Source organism: Pan troglodytes, chromosome 9 (assembly GCF_028858775.2).
Source record: "Pan troglodytes isolate AG18354 chromosome 9, NHGRI_mPanTro3-v2.0_pri, whole genome shotgun sequence".
Taxonomy (NCBI): domain Eukaryota; kingdom Metazoa; phylum Chordata; class Mammalia; order Primates; family Hominidae; genus Pan; species Pan troglodytes.
Genome location: NC_072407.2, coordinates 95,095,138 through 95,115,766, shown reverse-complemented (window position 1 = coordinate 95,115,766; position 20,629 = coordinate 95,095,138). Strand labels below are relative to the sequence as shown.

At 45.3% G+C, this 20,629-nt stretch overlaps 1 protein-coding gene across 1 annotated transcript; it reads right to left on the bottom strand.

Moving 5' to 3' along the window:
- Nucleotides 1–6,247: 6,247 nt before the first annotated feature.
- MTNR1B (melatonin receptor 1B) lies at nucleotides 6,248–19,087 on the bottom strand. Its single transcript, XM_016921786.3, has 2 exons — nucleotides 18,818–19,087; nucleotides 6,248–7,628 (listed from the first exon to the last, which is right to left on the bottom strand). The coding sequence occupies exons 1-2, from the start codon at nucleotides 19,038–19,040 to the stop codon at nucleotides 6,763–6,765; spliced, it is 1,089 nt and encodes a 362-aa protein (XP_016777275.1). The 5' UTR covers nucleotides 19,041–19,087; the 3' UTR covers nucleotides 6,248–6,762.
- Nucleotides 19,088–20,629: the final 1,542 nt, after the last annotated feature.

Here is a 20,629-nt window from a genome sequence, read left to right as displayed (position 1 = left end):
CCTTTGGGTAGTATGGACATTTTAACAATATTAAGTCTTCCAATACATGAACACGGAATGTCTATCTATTTAATTGTGACTTTTTATGTTTATTTCAGCAATGTTTTGTAGTTTTCAGTGTACAAGTCTTTCAACTCCTTAGTTATGTTTACTCCTTTTTGATGCTATTGTAAATATAATTATTTTCTTAATTTCATTTTCATATTATTTGTTGTTAGTGTATGAAAATGCAATTGACTTTTGTATATTGATTTTTTTTTGTATCCTGAAACTTACTGGATTTACTTATTAATTCTAACAAGTTTTGTTAAAGAATCTTTAGAATTTTCTAAGACATAAGTAAGATCATGTCATCTGTGAACAGACAATTTTACTCCTTCCTTTCTAATTTGGATGCCTTTTATTTCTTTATCTTACAGATTGCTCTGTCTAGGACTTCCAGTATTATCTTGGGTAGAAGTGGCCAGAGTGGTCACCATTGTCTTGGTCCTAATCTTAGAGAAAAAGCTTTCAGTTTTTCACCATTGAGTGTGATGCTGTTAGATGTGAGCTTTTCATATATGGGCTTTATTAAGTTGAAGCAATTTCCTTCTATTAGTTTATTTCTAATTTGATAAGAGTGCCAAGAATACACAATGGGGAAAGGACAATGTCTTCAATGGTTTTGGGAAAACCAAGTATGCATATGCAAAAAAGATAAAATTGGAGCCCATTTTACACCATATAGAAAACCAACTCAAAATGGGTTAAGGACTTAAACATAAGACTTGACACTGTAAAACTCTTAGAAGAAAACTTGGGGAGAAAGCTTCATGACATTGATCTTAGCAATCATTTCTTGGATATGACATCAGAAAGCACAGAAAACAAAAGCAAAAATAGAGAAGAAGGATTACATCAAATTTAAATACACCCAGCGAAGGAAATGCACAGCAAAGGAAAAAACTCATCAGAGGGAAAAGGCAACCTACGGGATGCGAGAAAATATTAATATTTTTAAACCACATATCTGATAACAGGTTAATTGCTATAATGTATAAAGAACTTTTACAACTTAACAGCAAAAAAAACACAAATAACTCAATTTAAAAAAATAGACAGAGGACTTTGTCTTAGTTCATTTTGGCTGATATAACAAAATACCTTAGACTGAGTGGCTTTTAAACAACAAAATTTTATTTTTCATAGCCTGGAGCCTGGGAAGTTCAAGATCAAGGCGCCAGCAGATTAGATGTCTGGTAAGGGCACACTTCCTGGTTCATAAATGGCAATCTTCTCATTGTAATCTCACATGGTGAAAGGGACAGTGATCTCTGCAGGGCCCCTTTTATTAAAGCACTAATCCCATTCATGAGGACTGTATCCTTATGATCCAATCTCCTCCCAAAGTTCCCATTTCTAAACACCATCACATTGGGGATTAAGGTTTATGACGGTTAATATTGAATGTCAACTTGATTGAATTGAAGGATACCAAGTATTGATCCTGAGTGTGTCTGTGCGGGTGTGTTGCCAAAGGAGATTAACATTTGAGTCAGTGGGCCAGGAAAGGCAGACCCTCCCTTAATCTGGGTGGGCATAATCTAATAAACTGCCCACCTGGCCAGAATATAAGCAGGCAGAAAAATGTAAAAAGAGAGACTGGCCTAGCCTCCCAGGCTACATCTTTCTCCTGTGCTGAATGCTTCCTGCTCTTGAACATCAGACTCCAAGTTCTTCAGTTTTGGAACTTGGACTGGCTCTCCTTGCTCCTTAGCCTGCAGATGGCCTATTGTGGGACCTTGTCATCATGTGACATCATGTGGGACCTTGTCAATTCATGTGAGTTAATACTTAATAAACACACACACACATATATATATACATATTCCATTAGTTCTGTCCCTCTAGAGAACCCTGACTAATACAGATTTTGGTACCAAGAGTCGTTCTAGAGGAACAGAATATTAAGGATGGAGTTCTTTCATTGGTTTTAGGGTTTTTGCAGTTGGCTGTTTACTATGATTAGGACTTCAGAATGCTAAGGACTCTACTTCTAATAGTATGGAGAACACTGATAGTCCTTGGTGTGAATTGTTTAGAGAGTTATGCAAAATAAATGCATTTGACATGCCTGATTCATTACTCATGAGAGGCAAGGAGTTTAGTGACTCTATACATAATACCTTTGACCATATGTGGAGAACCAAGGAACATAATGAAGCTGGTTGGTTGCTGCTAAGTTCCATGGACAAAGTGATGAAAGAAAATGATGAACTTAGCAATTCTATCTCCCGACTTCAGAAGCAGATACTGAATCTCAAATCTGCTAAGATTGCCCAGAGTGACAGTCTTATCTCCTGTAGAGGAAGAGTTGAAATTGTGGAAAAATAGACACAAGCTCTTATCATGCAAGTGGCTGACATGCAATCAAAGGTGCATGCACAGCCTTGCCAGGTGTCTACAGTTAAAGTGAGGGTATTGCTTAGAAAAGAGTAGGACCCTGCAACTTGGAATGGGGATGTGTGGGATGACCCTGATGAAGCTCGGGACACGGAGTTTGTAAACTCTGATGAACCTTTTTTGCCAGAAGAAACAGCTTCCCCTTCCACATCCCCAGTAGTGGCAACATCCCCTCCCCAACCCATGCTGCTATCAGCCCTTCCACCTTTGTCTGAGGAAATAAACCCTGTGCTGCCTAAGGCAACAGTGATGGCCTCTCCTGAGGCAGTTGCCAGGCAAGATAATGTTGATTCTCCTCTGGAGCCACCCCCAGCACCTCTGTTTGCTTCTAGACCTATAACTATATATATTTTCCTTAGTTCTGTCGCTCTAGAGAACCCTGACTAATACAGGTTTCAACATATGAATTTTAGGGAGACAAAAACATTCAATCTATAGGAGATGTAAATAAACATTTCTCCAAAGAAGACATACATATAGACAACAGGTATATGAAAAGACGTTCAACGTCAATAATCACCAGGGAAATGCAAATCAAAACCACAATGAGATATCACCGCATACCTGTTACAATGGCCATTACAAAAACAAATCCTATAACAAGCGTTGGCTAGGATGTGGAGAAATTGGAACACTTGCGCTCTATTGGTGGGCATGTAAACACTGCAGCCATTATGGAAAACAGTATGGAAGGTCCTCAAAATACTAAAAATGGAACTACCATAGGACCCAGAAATCCCGTTTGTGAATATGTGAGTTTGAAGGAGGTAATATAGCCAGTGGCTAAGGATACAGGCTCTATAGTCAAATTATCTGGTTTCAGAACCTGGTTTAACAACTTACTAGCTATGTGACCTTCAGCAAAGTACATAACTTCCCTGTGCCTCAATTTCTTCATCTATAAATTGAAGAAAATAATAGTACCTCCCTCTCAGGATTGTTTTGGGGCTTAAATATGATAATTAATCCACATAAAGTCCTTAGAACAGTGCCTGGCATATAGTGAGCACTTAGTCCATGCTAGGTGGAGATGTGTGGCAGGCAGTTGGAGATCCACAGGTAGAGACAGCCGTTGTCACCATGGGGATGAAGGTGAGCATCCGAGAAGCACTCACAGAGCGGGGTCCTCAACCAGGTCTACAGATGAGAAGCACCTGAGGAGCATTTTCAAAGTACATGGGGGTTCACAACCCCAGCCCTCATAGGCTGTGATTCTGTAGTGTTTATTCTCTAAAATCTTATTTTGATATATATCCCTAGGGGAAAGCCACTCATATGGAGGAAAAAGTGACCCTAGAAGAAGTTTCACAAACAAGTACAGCATTTCAGAAGTGGACAAAGGGGACTGGGAAGAAATGAGTGGAATGAGTGGATGGTAAAAAGATGATAGAGGACGGCACAAATAGTGTGTGTGTCTGCGTTGTCTTTGGGCTTGATCCAGTGTGGCTGATGTGTGAGTCCAGGTGTTGGTTCACCCCAGATGTCAACCCAGGCAGAATTCTGGACCCGATTCGAGTCCCCTTGATGGCTGAGGGTTTCATGGAGGGCTCAGAACTGAGGGGTCCAGAGGAAGGTCCTAGAAGGATGAGGAGGAAGGTAGCCAGGTGGCACCTCTGACCAGACTTTTCAGTCAAGGAGGTGGAAGACAGGGTTCCCCAAATTTTGCTGTTTCCACAAAAGCATTTTTATTTACAATCAGGGCCCACAGCATGAGGTCATTCCAAATATGTACATTGCTTGATGTCCTGGGCCTGGGCTTTACCATTCTTTTTGATTCTCTCAGCTCCTGGTTTATCACCAAAAACCTATGGATCCAAGAAAAAATTCCAATTAGTGGATTGTCAGTGCCGAACCCTGGCAAACCAGGTAACAGCTATGGGCCCAGGAAACTGAAGACAGCCTTCAATCCATATTTACTGAGCACGTGCCATGCATTCAACTCAGCACTGAAAGATAGGGATAAGGAGAGGAAGTGTGGACATGCTGTTGCCAAGAAATTGATGCCTCCTTCTCCTCCAAATTAGGAATAAAGGGCAAATCTCTGTAGTTTATGTCTAGGGGGAGGGGAAGCAGCAAGAACAGAAAACAATACATGCCTGACCAGGTCACTGCAAACTTTGCCCAGAGCCAGGAAAAGTGCCTGAAGCTCAAAGAGAATCCTTAGGACTCTTCTGCACCTCTCTGGGACTGAGGTGTGGACTGAGAGGTCTCCCTGGGTGGAGCACACTACCATTGCCATCATCAGGACTAAGACACCTTCATTCCCAACAGTTAGGTCAAGGACCTCAAGTATTGGAATCAGATTCCTAGACCTGCCCCACAAAACCTTGTTGTCAGAGCCCAGAAGATTTGCATTTTTAAGCAAGCTCCCAGGTGGCTAGGTGACTAAGCACAGCACCCAGCCTAGATTCCTCACATTACAAGGCCAGAAAGAGGATCCAGCATAATGCTAAGAGGTCAGCACACAAAGAAAATCCTGGGTTCTTCATTCAGGAAAGCCGCTGGGTGGCTGAGGCCCCCAGGCACATTGTGGACATGCAGTACTTAGCCCACTGCACTTTGTCCCTGCCACACATTCCGAGGTGGGATGATGGGGGATAGAAGTAGGGTGCTGTCATCAGACAGACTTGAGCTCCACATCTAGCTCTGAACATAGCTATCTGAATTCTGGCAATCATTCCACATTTTTGAGTTTCAGTTTCTTACTATGAAAATTGATCATAGTATCTTTTTCCAAGAGTTTTGTGGGGATTAAATGACATAATGCATATCAAGCCCTTACCACAATGCCTGGTACATAGAAAGCACCAATAGATATTACTTGATACTAATTTATCAACAGACTGTGACCTTGCAGAGGGCAGGCAACAAACCAGTCCTGGCCCACAGAGGGCACTCAGTGTTTGTGGAACTGAAGAAAGCTATTAATTCTGTTGGCGCTAAACAAAGATCTGAGATTTCTACGAATATAAAGTCCACAAATACATAACCATAGAAATGAATTGGGGTGCAGCCGCCCTTTCCCCACTTCCATGTCCCCTACCCCATTTTCTCCCCTTCCCTTCCTGTCCTTCTACTACTTCTTCTTTTTTTTTTTTTTTTTTTTCTGAGACAGGGTCTTGCTCTCACTTTGTCACCCAGTCTGGGGTGCAGTGGCACACTCTCAGCTCACTGTAGCCTCAACCTGCTGAGCTGAAGTGATCCTCCCACCTCAGCCTCCTGAGTAGTTAGGACCACAGGAATGGGCCACCATGCCCAGCTAATTTTTGTAGAGACAGCGTTTTGCCATGTTGCTTAGGCTGGTCTTGAACTCCTGGGTTCAAGCCGAGGCAGGGGTGAGGCACCGCGCCCGGTGATAGCCCTTCCTTTCTTTGTATATGACTTTTCTCCTTCATTTTATGTAGTTATAATAATAACAAAAGCTAATGATTACTGCCTGCTAGCCACATGTCAGGCACTGTCCTCAGCTCTGCGGATGTGTTATCCCAGAGAAGCCTCACAACAACCTGGGAGGCTGACTATGGCATGGTCTTCACTTTAAGATGAGTAAACTGAGGAACAGGGAGGTTAGGAGACTTTCCCCAAGTCACACAACCTGAACAGGATGGAACCAGAAAAGGAGGCCAAGCGGACTTTGTGCTCCAGATGCTGGAGCAGTGTGACTGTGTGTGTGTGGTGGGCGGGGGGGGTGTGTGTGTGCAGTGTGTTTGTGATGTGGTGGCTATGTGTGTGTAACATATGTATGTGTACACAGTGTATGTGTGCATAGTGTGGTGTGTCTGTGGTGTGATGCATGTGTGGTTGTGATGTGTGTGTGTAGGGAAGGTCAATGGCGGAGTGTGGAATGCTTGCCCTCTGCACCTGCCCCACCTGAGGCCCTTGCAGTTACCAAGTTCCAGCCCTACTGACCTCTCTCTTTCATCCTTGCTAACAGGAAGAGATCCTGCCATGCTGGGGGGAAGGGGAGAAAGCAGCCAGGAGGCCAAGGCAGGAGGATGAGTGTCAGCTATGAGAAGGAGTTGGGCTCTTCTGCCCCAGGCCTTCCCTCATTCTGTCCTTTCCTTGGTCTTGTGTGCACCAAATCCCCAAGACACCACCAAGAGTGTTTTCCAGGTCCTGTGGCCTGTGAGCATCTCCTGGATCAGCCTGAACCCATGGCGTTGATGGGCTGCTTGTCCCAGCATGAAGTTCCCCCAGCCTTGGGGCTGTGATGCCAACAGGACAGTGTGGCTCAGCAGGCTGCCTGGTCTCACCCTTGCAGCAGACTCTCTCCCACCATTTCATAAGTTTGTCATGCTGCTGGTGTGCCTCAGATCCAGGCTAGAGAGCATCTGCCTGGTGCTGCACACCAACAATGGGTGGAGCTGGGCTCTGCAGCCCCTCTGCGTGGCTGCCCTTGGAAGCATCTTGAATGCAGTGCCGTGGGTTCCAAAGGGCCAAGAGGATCCTCTTGTATTCCCTGCGGAAGTTTTGGTTCAAGAGCCCATAGACAATGGCATTCAGGCAGCTGTTGAAATAAGCCAGTAAGTAGCTAGTGACAAATAGCCCCTCAGGGATCTGGGGAGCCATTTCTTGGGGGTTGATGGCCACAGCGAGGCCGATGCAGTTAAGTGGAGCCCAGCAGATGGCAAAGATCACAAACACCACAAACATGGTTAGAAAGCTCCGCAAGTCGCTGGGCCTCAGGCACAGCCTGCTCTCTGGCTTGGCTTTCCTGCGGGCCTGAAGCACCAGCACCCAGATGCGCAGGTAGCAGAAGGACACGACAGCAATGGGGAGGAGGAAGTGGATGACCACCACTGCCACCGTGTACTGGGTGCTGGCGGTCTGGATGAAGGTACAGGAATAGATGCGTGGGTCATACTCCAGGGACCCCACAAAGAAGTTGGGCAGCAAGGCCACCACGGTGAGGAGCCAGATGAGGCAGATGTGCAGAGGGGTGTGCCAGCGCCGGTAGATTCGGTGGTAGGCCATGCTGTGGCAGATGTAGCAGTAGCGGTTAATGGCGATGGCAGTGATATTGAAGACAGAGCCGATGACGCTCAGGCCCATCACAAAGGCGCTGGCCTTGCAGTGCTCCTCCCCCAGGGCCCAGCCGTCATAGAAGATGGCCACGAGGATTAGCGGGTAGGGGTACAAGGCCACCACCAGGTCAGCCAATGCCAGACTCACCAAGAACAAATTACCTGAAGCAGCAAACAGAGCAACAGTCAGCACGAGACCCCACGACTTAGATTCTGTAGAACATCCTACCCTCCACGAAGTTACTTTTGGCAATGTGAGTGGAAACCAAGTGGCTCTTAGAGGCACAGAACTGAAGACTCAGATTGCATTTCTGCCACTCACTAGCTATATGACTGAGGCAAGCTGTTTAGGCTCTCAGAGCCCCATTTTCCTCATTTGTGAACTAGGGGCAGTGATACCTACCTCATAGTATAGCTGTAAGAATTAATGATACAAAGTGCTCAGGGATTTAACAGGTGCTGACACATGCTAACTGTTTCCATGATAGGCACAGATGCTCACGGGCTTTGCACCATTTAAGCTCCAGCAAAGATTTTGGAGGAGGAGAGTCTGAAAGTCAGGAGTGTGGATTTCTCAACACTATCATCGCTCCCTCTCATTCCCTCACCTCCTCGCACATCTCTCTGGTTGTCTCCTTTTGCATTTTCTCCCCACTGGTTAACAGGCTACTTTCTAAGTGTCTTTACATGGGTTTTGTAAATGTGAATTGCATTTTGCAGCTGGACTAGAAGAAAGGTGTTGAGAGTGGGAACCATGTGTTTCTGGTATTCCCCTTTGTGCCCTGTCTGGGTCCAGTACTCCCAGCCTTGTGGCCACTTTGACAGACACTTGCAGTAGTGGCACAGAGCCCCAGCCCTGTGGGGTGAGAAAGGGCGGTCAGCACTCCTAAGCTCACAGCCTCTGGGGGGCCTCCCTGCTTTGCCTGCACCATGGTGGCCTTCCTGGACTATATAGGCATTTATCCTTTGAATGGAGCCTTATCCAACATCACCAAGCTTGGTCAACCAGAGAGAGCCTCAGGAAACGATACACCCATCAATTAATATGCTTCAGGCATGTTCTAAGCTGGAGTCCCAGGGCGGAGGCAGGGCTTACTCCAAAAGAACACAATCTCTGCTCCTCAAGTGTTTGCGTTCTAAAACCAACACTGACTCACGAATAGAGCACCAAGAACCTAAACGTTTGGGCAATACAAAGCTCATAGTGTGAGCAGTTCCATCACTAATGCCAATCTTCTCATTCACCAAGTGTTGTACTTTTTGAATACCTACTGTATGCTCAAAAGATAACAGACTCTCCCTCCAGCAGGGGCCCTGAGTGATGCAGTGTGCACTGGGCATGGTCTTTCAAATTTTCTGGTCTCTTGCCACATGGTGAAGCCTCCAGCCTTAGGGTGGCGGAATGCAGAGGGTGGCTGGGATGGTGTGCAGGAGGAACTCCCAGGTCAGCAAAGACACAGACATGGAAACTCCACAGCCACCATGTGTCTGTCCCATTGCCACAGAGGCTGTGGTGTCTTCGGGGGTCTAGAGGGTCAGGCAGGTGGAAAGAGCCCCCAAAGCACAGCAATTGGAGAAGCCAGGCTCTGTGTGGATTCCACGGGGTACAGAAAAAGGGAGGCTGAGAGCCGCCCAGCTGGGATTTCACCTGAGTCAGCCCTTCAAGTGAAGTAGACGCCACACCTGGACTTATTCACCCACAAGGGTAGGAAAAGGACTGCCTCCAGCCTTCCCACATTCACCCCATCTCAAAGAAGATTCCCCATAGCATGGTCCGAATGGGGATGGGAACCTGAAAGACCCTCAAGAAGCCTTCATGAAGGGCCTATTTTGACCTCAGAGGAATGGGGTCAACCCCACTCAGAACCCACACAAGTCTACTGGAGTCCTGGGAGTTCTCAAGACCTAACTATAATACTACTGGGTCCACAGCTAGGTTAGGAAACCAGGGAGACAGGATGTAACTGAATAGAAAGGCGATTGTCTGGACAATTAGAGCGCCTGTGAGGTAGTGAGTTTCCCTGTCTCAAGATTGTCCAGCAAGTTGGATGGCAAAGCAGAATCACGACTCAACTGAACTGCTGGATTCCTACCTACTCTACTATTCACAGATTTATTTACTTCATGGGTTAAAAATGACCTCATTTCCTTTCTGGTTGGTACAGCAAGGCAAAAAATGTGCAACAAGGACCTGCTTGGGATGTGGAGGGGTTTTGTGCCTTTTAATTTAATTCTCAGCCCGCTGGCTGTCTCCACTGCTGGATCTCCATCTCTGACTCACCTACACAGACCTCACTTGGTTCCAAGAACACGAGGGATTCCCTCTCTCACATTGCTTGTCTTCAGCTGAATCAGGAACCCTTGTCTCCTGAGAATTTTATGTGTCCTTTTGAAATCTGGAGGGTTGTGCTGAAGTCAGAGAAATCTGGGATAATCTGAGTCCTGCCACTTTATGGTTGAATGAATTTGGGTGAGTTCCCGAGTTCCTTTCTTGGTGACTATTCCTACATGAGCTCCTTTCTTTTCTTTCAGAGCTCTGCCATCACTTCCCCCTGCACACTCATAGGGTTGGTTCTGTGAAGAGAATCACTTCTCTCCAGCACAGGAAGATGAGTCTCCACAGGACCCGCTGGGCACCTGGCCCAGCAACACACAAGCTCTTGGCACTTGCAAGCTGAGCAGAGAAAGTCAAGAGCTTCTGGGAGCCGGTGCCAGCTCTGCCAGCTGTTTCCCTGTGAAGGCAGAGTCAAGTTCTGCGGTGTTAATGTGGCTTATCCCCTAATAATGCCCCAGAGGCTGGCAAACAGCTTGTAAATAGTAAGAAGAACACATTCAACTCCATGTGGAAAGTGATTCAATTACTATCCCCTATTACTCTGGCTGTTCCTAAAAGGCTGAAATCAACCACTTCCTGCTATAGATTCATCTGCCCAGACATCCCACTGTCTCCAGGCTTTCTTGGCACAATTCCAAATTAGATGAATAAAATTCGTGTTTTGTCTTCCATCTGTAAGAAGCCAGGTCTTATGTGGATGATAGTCAAGGGGAGATCCAGTTCTCCATCCATTTCTTCCCCAGACAGGTGAGAAATCACTCAGTATGCACACAGCACTGCAGTCACCCTGTGCATAATGAATATTTATGTCATGGGTCCTGGCGTGACTCGTTTCCATCTGCCTCCAGCAGATAGGGTGTATTAGTGGAGAGAGGCTTTGACAAGAGGGCTTTGTTTACTAACATGGAATCCCCTTCAGGATTCATACGCAGAGCGCATCCTTTCACACACAACCATCACAGTCTCCTCCCTCTTCTCTTCCTCTCTCTTTCTTTCTGGAAAATGTATTTCTTAATGGAGATCTGGTAATCTAGGAAAGAGCCAGCCAGTGCTGAGCTATCTAATATTCGTCAGATAGGAGAATTCTGGAAGGTAAAGCTCCCTGTAACCCTTGCCCCCCTCCTCTGTGCTCACCCTCCATGCTCAGAAGAAAAATTTGGTTAGACATAAATTCTCCTTGGTCATTGAGCTAAAAGACAAGATAGAAAGAATCATCAAGTCATTTATGTGACAAATATTGCTGAGTATATACTAGGTTCTGCCTTTGACTATGCCAGATGGACAGGCTACCTCCCCTTATAAAGTTTATGGTCTCTTAGGGAAGACCATTAAACAAATAAAAACAAGGTGCTAAGAGGGATATGTTGGGGAAGTCAACAAATGATCTATGTTTTCTAACAGTGTTAAACTTTCTGTGCCTTGAGGTCTTCTTCCACTCTTCCATCTGTTTAAATGTGTAATAGATTTATTGAGTGCCTACCACATTCAAATAAGACACAGTGATGGATGAAAGACATGGCCCCTGCCATTGAGATGCCCATGGAACTGTTAGGGAAACAAGAGAAAACAGTAGCCATTCAATTAGGTGAGAGCTGGAAGAAAGGCCAGAACAAGGTGGTGGGAACAGTGGGGAATTTGTGAGTCAACTTGGGACTGGGGACAATGGCAGGATATGGGGTTGGTCAGGCATGACAATTCACCAAGGAGCTAGACAAAATTACCAAGACTTGTGCAACAGAACTCCTAACTCCCAGAATGGCTGTTTACCTCAAATGAGATGTTGTATGGGAAAGGTCATGAGAAATAACAATAATCACCAAATTAATGTGAGATATTCTTATTATGTTCTGGGGATGGGCATTTGAAATAATTGACCATATAATTTATTCACAACTTGATTTTCAAACAAACACTAAAACAATGCATTTATTGTAAGCTTGTAATTAGATTCCCAAATCTCTTGAGAGCAGATATTTTTTTCTTCCAAAGTCACATATTTATGAAAATCTTAGGATGTGTGGATGAATCATACAAGAGCTGAGTTGAAATCTAACTTTGATTTAATTAGAAAACAAAAACTGGCTAATCAATAGTGTACACAGATATATATGGGGGTATTTCAACCACTTAAAAGAAGAAAATATATTTAAGAACATAAGCATCCATTTAAAAACATAACTAAGATGCTTTACAAAACATTCTTCAATAACCATCAAAAGAGATCATTTTGAAATTCTGATAGGTAACATTTTATTACTTTACACTTAATAGCAACAAAACAACCATTGATATAACATGGTGAAGTTGATAGTATAGTTTTACATAAATGGACTCCATTGTTTTTCACAAGAATTCCTTAAGGTTGACAGCATGATTTCTGTTTTATAGATAAAGAAACAGACACCCAGTTTGTGTGAATTGCTCATAGCCATAACACAGAAGGATTGAGAAAGAACAAGAAGAGGAGAAAACCAAAGAAAAGAAATAGCAAGGGAATTAAGAGAAAGGGTGTACAGAGTTTCTTGGTCATCTACAAAAGTGAGAAAGGACAGAAAAGTGCTCATTGGACTTGGTAGTTAGGAAGTCAGTAGTGACATTAACAAGAGCAAATTCTGTTGAGAGCTTGGGGATCCAGTTTTGCCCTGGAGATTGCTCTATCAGTGTTGCCTTCAAGAGAAGGAGATAGAGAGTGGCGCTTAGGAAGGAATATCCCTTTGATAGGGGACTGTGGAGGGCTTTTTTTGCCTTTTCTTTCTCTCTTAAAGGAAAGAGACTTGAATCTGGCATATAACAAGCACTAGTAATGTTAGCTATTATTTGTTATTACTGTTTTATATTATTAGCTGTACTGACAGATCAAGAAAGAGGCTCATAAGGTTGGACTGGGATCCCTATGAGATAAGATGTGAGAAGTAGTAAGGACATGAAGATGAAGAAAGTAGGACGTTCCTTCTAGATGATAAACTCCCTAAGAACTGGGGCTTTACTTCCCAATTCTCTATCTCTACTCCTCCAGCAGTAAGTATTTTAAATTGAAAGAGCCAATAGGAGCTTTCAGTATTCTCTGAATTTTGTGGTATATCATATCCGAATGCAGAATCCAGCTTTCTGGAGATAAAGACAGGCAAACACTAAAGTCTTTATACCCTTGAGCTACTGAGAGTTACATGGAAGGAATTAAAGAGGATTATTAGCTTTCCTGATTATTCAGCTAAAGACATAATTATGGGATTTAAAAACTGTTCATTTTTGCTCAGTGAAGAGGCAATAAGGTATTCACAGCTGAAATGCAAAGTTGGACAGCTTAAGAAACATTCAGGAAGGAGTCCAAGGTTACCCAGTTTGGTCTTGGGCTGATAATGGCACTCTAAACATTGCAGGCTGAGCAAGTCAAAAGACACCTGACGCCAAGTGACATCTCAATGAGTGGTCGGTGGTAGGATAGAAGCCTTGATGGAGTGGGCTCCACTTCATTCTGTAACTCTTGGAGGGTAGGGGCTGTGGGCCTATTAAGCATTTCACTCTAGGCCTTCCAGAGCCTTTGTTCAGAACCATGCTGCTTATTAAGCATCATTTGCTGCCTCAGTCAACAAGTTGGAAGAGAGGAGGCAAGGAACAGGGGCCACAGTGCAGACTCTTTTCTAATCTAACCGGGGAAGCAAAGCACCTGCATAAGCAGAATATTCCCATCAGGAACCTCCCAGGCAGTTACTGGTTCTGGATAGGAGATGGTGTGAATTCTTAGCATCACTGGGGGCCTGGAGGAGGGGCAGCTTTGCCAGCATAGACAGAGTGACCTTGGACAAAGATCTGTGTGTTCAGCAAGCAAATCCTCCATGTTTTCCTAGGCAATCTTAACATCAAATAGTTCATATATTTCTGCTTTACCAATCATCAACGTACCCCAGAAATGCCAATTCGTGCACTCACTAAACCTCCCAGACAGCCTCTTTAACCCATTTGCAGCACAAAAATCCATTGTCAGACCACAGCTTCTGACTGCTACTTGGAAAATTAAGGTGGCTGTGCCTATGGAGCCAGGAATAACTGGTGTTGTTATGACTTCCTTTCTGATAGTGGAGAGTACTTGGATGTTACAGTGAGGACATGGTTCTCTCAGCTCTCTTATATGGCCAGCATATTACAGGCAGCTTAAAAGTGGCCACCTCGGGCCAGACCAAGAAAGGGGCTGTATTAGTCTGTTTTCACGCTGCTGATAAAGACATACCCAAGGCCGGGCACAGTGGCTCACACCTGTCATCCCAGCACTTTGGGAGGCTGAGGTGGGTGGATCACCTGAGGTCAGGAGTTTGAGACCAGCCTGACCAACATGGAGAAACACCATCTCTACTAAAAAATACAAAATTAGCCAGGTGTGGTGGCTCATGCCTGTAATCCCAGCTACTCAGGAGGCTGAGGCAGGAGAGGTTGCAGTGAGCCGAGATCATGCCATTGCACTCCAGCCTGGGCAACAAGAGTGAAACTCTGTCTCAAAAACAACAACAACAAAAAAAGACATACCCAAGGCTGTGCAACTTACAAAAGAAAGGTTTCATTGGGCTTACAGTTCTACATGGCTGGGGAAGCCTCCCAATCATGGTGGAAGGCAAGGAAGAGCAAGTCATGTCTTATGTGGCTGGCAGCAGGCAAAGAGAGAGAGCTTGTGCAGGGGAGCTTCTCTTTTTCCATCAGATCTCATGAGACTTATTCACTATTGTGAGAACAGCATGGGAAAGACTTGCTCTCATGATTCAATTACCTCCCACCAGGTCCCTCCCACAACACATGGGAATTCAAGATGAGACATGGGTAGGGACACAGCCAAAGCATATCAGGGGCAAACTCCCCAAGAGGAATCAGTAGGGTACAACCATGGCATGGCTGGAAACTGCTGAGCAACTTTACTCACACAGGAGAATCACAGAACAAGCATGCCTTCATGCAGAAGGTGCCAATAGTCAGCTTAACATGAGATATACTTTGGGCTGTTCTCAAAGCAGTTCAGTTTCATGAAAACCTGTATTGATTACTTATGTAGTGCTGAGTACTGTAACTGAGGTCTATCCCAGCTCATGGAGCAAAATCAATTAATTTTCCCCCACTACCTGGTGTCTTATCCATTTCCAATTTGTTTAATCAGAGATGTGTTCTGTTCTTACTATGTGTCTGGCTCTGTGGACAGAAACTGAATGAAAGTGTCTGCTCTCAGCAGGTACACAGTCCAGCAGGGAGAGAAGTACAGTGAGGGGGATGCTGTACTGGGGAGGGCACAGGTATCTTAGAAGCCCAACAAGGGAGACACTTACTATCCCCTTCATGGTATTAATAATCAACATTGATAATCCTTCAGGGGAGTTGGGGAAGGAGTTGAAGGAGGAGCAGCTGTTGACTGGGCAGAAGAGGTAGAGAAAGTACATCAGGGAGTGCAGACCCTTTGGGAAGTAGCAGCAGCTCACTGTGGCACTGGTGAGAGGAGGGCAATGAGGCTGTAAGTTAGGTGGGCTAGGCCAGCCGCAAATGGCTGTGGGAGCTGTGCTCTGGAGTTGGACACTGTTCTGGAGATGGAGGGCAGTCACTGAAGACAGGGCAACTCTTGGCAGTGGTAACAGCGGCTGGAGGAGGGAGCAGGAAAAGCTCTCAAGCACTATGGATAGTGTTTGCTCAAGAGATGATGAAGGCATGAAGTGGGGCCATAAGAATAAGGAGGCAGGAAAGGGAGAAATTGAGAAATAGTGGAAGGTAAAATCATTAGGACATGTGGAATGAAAGAGTAGGAGGAACCAAAGATGACTTTCAGGGCACAGGTATCCGGGAGATGAAGAGAAAAAGGAGATCCAAAAACTAGCACCAGGTTAGCCGAGCGAATGAAAGGTCCCACAGAGGGAGTGGCCTTCAGTGTCACACACAGCACAGAGGAACATTTCCAGAGAATGGCGCCCAGAGGACTGAGGAAGGATGGGAAGCAATGGGGTAGAACCAGTAGATGTCCACAACTACATTAAAATGTCTGGCTGAAAAGGGAGGGAGAGAGGTAGTGATGAAGTTAGGAGGACATGAAGTCAAGAAAAGAGTCTTTTGTTCTTTTAAAACAGGAGACTTTGTGTATCGTGTGTGTGTGTAAAATGGAGGAAGTTTCCAGAAGAGAGAAAGGAAGAGCTCAAAAATGCAAGAGATAAATATTAGCGAGGTGTAGCTCAAGGGTCAGGGCAGCAGTGGTGAGCCCAGGAGGGAAAGTTCTCAACTGCTCTCAGTAGAGTCAAAAGTGTGGCAAGTCCCTGGGAAGCACACTCTGACAGGTGTGAGGTACCAACCCAGTGCCATGGGCTGTGCAAGACTCTGAGAATGTAGCAAAGAGTGAACACACTTGGCCTTACCTTTTAAGTTGGGTCGGTGCCCTGACCCTACCTCCCACCTTGCCTCCACTCCTCCCTGTCTGCCTTTCTCTGGTGCTATCTCTGAAGTCAACCCACCACATGCAGCAACAGACACTACAGATAGGATATCCCTGAAAAAAAAAGGACAATTAATCTAACCACTCACCCTGCCATCAGGAGCGGCACTGTTAGGAATGATACAGATCTGCTCCATAGAGGAACTGGGTTTGTAATAGGCAAGTAAAGGATACTGGTGTCTCCTGGGAAACATGCTGTGACCTCAATATGGGCTATGTATCTTGGTTATTGGAAATATATGTATTCTCATTGTTACAGACTTAATTTTTTAATACCAATGATTTAAGGAGCCAGACTTAAGTACAGAGAGGTCTGAAGAAGCGTTTCTTAAATTAAATCCAAACTCTTCAGTAAGACAAGGCCTGATTAAGAGTAGAATGGGTGCTAACTATTCAAAGAGCTGTAGATTTTAAGCGCCTTTTGAAATCTCACTCTGCTGAGATCATTTAGTTCAAGTCAGTACTACAATTGTTTGTGACTGTCACCAATAAAGCCAGAGGTCACATAAGAACTGGTTAAATTGCAAGACTGCAGCAGTGGCAGGAATTGATGTCATTTAGATATAGTGTTATTATTATTATTTTTTGTTCGGGTGCTGGGCTGTAGCGGACACATCAGGAGGTAGGAAAGATAGAACAGAGGATATGCCAGCAATTTAACATGCTCATGACCCTCCCCAGTGATGCTCTTAAATTGGTTAGGTTTCTGCAGACCCTGCCAGGATCACAGAAAAGACCAGCCCTCTGTAGGATGCAGGAGGGGAGGGGTGCTTTTCTCCTTCCAGCAAAAGGAAGCAACTCCTACTTCCCTCAACCACCTTTCTCATGGTGGGCAATCCAAATTACTGAGCAGGGAGCCATGGCCTGACAGACCTGCTCTAAATACTCAATAAGTCAGGGACAGAAGGGGCCAATGTCAGAACCAGGAGGACCCATTTCTCCCCCATAGAGCCAGGAGTTGTCTCCCTTTTGCCTCCCTGAGCTGGAAATGAATGTTTATGATGGCTGCAAGGGACAATGTGTCAAAAATATTAAATGCAGTTTTCTAATCATAACCTGTTTTTCCCTAATATATAAGCTTTTCTTCAAAGGACACAATATTTTGAACAATGTATTCCAGAAAACAGCCACCACTACTGAAGTGAGTTAGAAAGTTTACTTCTTCTTAATAATGTTATGTTTCCCATATGATGGCTGGATACTCACAGTTGGAGGAGTTTCTTGTTTGTTTTTTTAGATAAAAATCCTAGAGTTGGCCGGGCGCGGTTGCTCATGCCTGTAATCCCAGCACTTTGGGAGGCCGAGGCGGGTGGATCACTTGAGGTCAGGAGTTCGAGACCAGCCTGGCCAACATGGTGAAACACTGTGTCTACCAAAAATATAAAAAATTACCCGGGTGTAGTGGTGAGCGCCTGTAATCCCAGCTACTCGGGAGGCTGAGGCAAGAGAATCCCTTGAACCTGGGAGGCAGAGGTTGTAGTGAGCCTAGACCATGCCACTGCACTCCAGCCTGGGTGACAGAGTGAGAGACTCCATCTCAAAAAAAAAAAAAAAAATTTCTAGAGTCACAGGCCACACCAAATACATATTACCATTTGCTAAAAATGGTCTGACTCCTTAGAAAAGCATTTTTAAGCTATATGGTTGTTTTACTGCTGCTATCTTTCCATTTTAATTCACTCTAATATTTGAATTTGCTCCCAAGGCCCAACTTGAAGAAACTGCAAAATTAACAAACAGGTGACTGAGCTTCCTAAGCTGAAGTGGTCATCATGCCCCATGACCTGTGAGGGCTAGAGTTCAGATACTGCCCCCCACTCTGGTTTTGTTTCTTTGAAGACCTGACTAGGGGAATATTGAAATGAGAGTGGATTGAAATAGGAAAAATATTTTCAGGATTACAACACGATTTAGCCAAATCATTGCTTTAATTTTCACAGTTAATCCCAGGAATTCCCAGTCTTCGGAAAAGACCACAATATTTCAAAGCAATTTAGTTCAGTCCAAGCAGAATCTGCAATTTCTGCATTTACTCTCCGTCAACTGGAATTGAGTCTTCAGATGACCTGGAGATAAGTTTTTGACACAAAACCTACTGAAATGCTTCCATTGAGTAACTCATTTTTTCAGCAAGGATTTTCTAAGCGACTACTACATAAAGCTACAGTGCTTGGCAAGGAAGGAAGTGGGATGTCAAGTACAGGTGGTGAGATTTCTGTGGCCTGATGTGGGCACCTCTGGAAAGGTACGCATTGGAGCGCGACGGGGTAGCGATGGCATCCAGCAGCGTGGGTTCCCACAGCGCCGGCGCCCGGCCAAAAAGCGCGCCAGTAAAACTTTCCGCAATTCCCTCTGTGCCAAGCGCGTCCTGGGCAGCCGCACTTCGGAGGGGCAAAACTCACCCTAACTTTTGAGTGCAGAGTCAAACTTAAGGAATAGGTTAGAGTGAAGGGAAAGGGGAGCCCGGGCTGAGGAGGGAAAAGGCAGCGCATATCCCGGGGTCAGGGACAAGATCAGAAAAGGAAGGGCCCGATGCCAGCACCCAGCATCAGGAATGGTGCTCACCTGCGTTCCGGAGCTTGCGGTTCCTGAGCACGGAGAGGATCACCAGGAGGTTGCCCACGACGTCCACGGCGGTGGTGACGATGAGCACCGCGGATAGCGCTGGAGCTACCCAGGGAGGTCGAGGGGTCCTGGAGGGCCGCGCGCTGCCAGCCCCCGACCAGCCCGGGCGCACTGCCCACCCGCCTGCCTCGCAGCAGTTGGCGAAGGAGCCGTTCTCTGACATCGCAGACTCTCCCGCGCTGTGCTTTGGCCACCGGACAGCCGCAGGGCGCGCGCAGTACTGAGCCGGGCGCTCTCTTCCCTGCCCAGCTCGCCTGTGCAAGGGAGGAGGCCAGTGGGGAGGGGTCTGGAGGAGATAACTAATTAAGCGTGGGCAGGGGATGGAGAAAAATATAGGAATGGGAGGAGGACTTGGGGTGCAGCCGTTGTAGAAGGGAGTGCGTCCCTCAGCGGTGCGCTTAGGAACAGCTGGGACCGCACAGCTGTCTCTGCCACCCCGAGCCCAGCAGGTGCCTGGCCCACCTCAGGCTGCGGAGCGCGTCTAGCTTCTGTCCCTGAGTACATAGCCACACCCGAGACCCCGATTTCCTCCACAGCGTCCCCAAGAGAAGCTGTGTCTAGGTAGGGACGTCCAACCCAGGTTGATAGACTGGAGAAGGTGCTGATGGTAGGGACCTCCCATCAGTTGTCAAGAAAGGCAAGGTTTGACGTCCCATAGGGCTGTGCAGCCCGAAAGAGAATGCCACTCCTAAGATGTGGGGACAGAGCCCAGAACAAAGTAGGGTAGACTGTTATATTCTAGGGAGCTGCAGAAAAATACGAACCTAGCCATTTTCCAAGCACTCGCTGGGTATTGTGGGGGGCATTGATGATGTCTCTACTGGGTCCTCTTTATAAAGCCAATACTTTAACATATTTACCAACATATATTTACACATAATACTTAAATAGATGTATGGCCAATATTGGGGGTTATGATGTGGTTTTTGGAGGGGTTAGGACAAGAAGAAGAGTGAGGCATGATTACAATAAAGAAGGAACTCAGGTGCCCTTTATTAAAAATGTTTGAGTCGTGATCTGGTGATAATAATAATAGATAACTTCTAATGGGGGCTAATCTTATGACCCCAAAGCACTTTTCACACCCATTAGAATCACTAAAATCAAAATGACTGATTATCCTAAATTTGTGGAGGAAGTTAAGCAACCAGAACCCTCATACAGTGCTTTTATGAGAATGCAAAATGGTATAGCCACTTTGAAGAGCTGTCTGTTAGCTCCTAATAAATTTAAATATACACCTATTCTATGATCAGAAGTTCCAAATGAAAAGGAAAGTATGTTTCCACCAAAAGACCTGTACAAGAATGTCCAGAGCAGCCTTGTCTATAGGAGCTCAAATCTGGTAACACCTGCAATTTCCATCAACAGAAGAATGGATAAGCAAATTGTGGTATGACCTTGCAATGGAATACCACTCAGCAATAAAGATGATTGACCTACACAACAGCATGGATTAATCACAAATATGTTGTATTGAACAAAAGAAGCCAGATACCAAAAAATAGATACCATATTATTCCAGTTATAGGAAGTCCAAAATCAGGGAAAATTAATCTATTTTCTAATAGAAATCAGAAAAGTGGTTACATTTGAGGGTGGGTATTGAGAAACAAACACCAAAAAATTTCTGGATTGTTATTTTTACGTATGTTATTTTACGTAAGTTATATTGCCCCTCTCCTTTAAAGGGGGGAAAAAAAGAAGGAAGGATGCAGTGGAGACGGAGGGGCTGATGATGCAGAGGCATGA

Bases quoted from the DNA above. Each gene is read 5' to 3' on its own strand.
- MTNR1B (XM_016921786.3), bottom strand. From the start codon at position 19,040: ATGTCAGAGAACGGCTCCTTCGCCAACTGCTGCGAGGCAGGCGGGTGG. The intron at 7,629-18,817 runs GTGAGCACCATT...TTGCTGCTTCAG, and splicing joins CCGCAAGCTCCGGAACGCAG to GTAATTTGTTCTTGGTGAGT.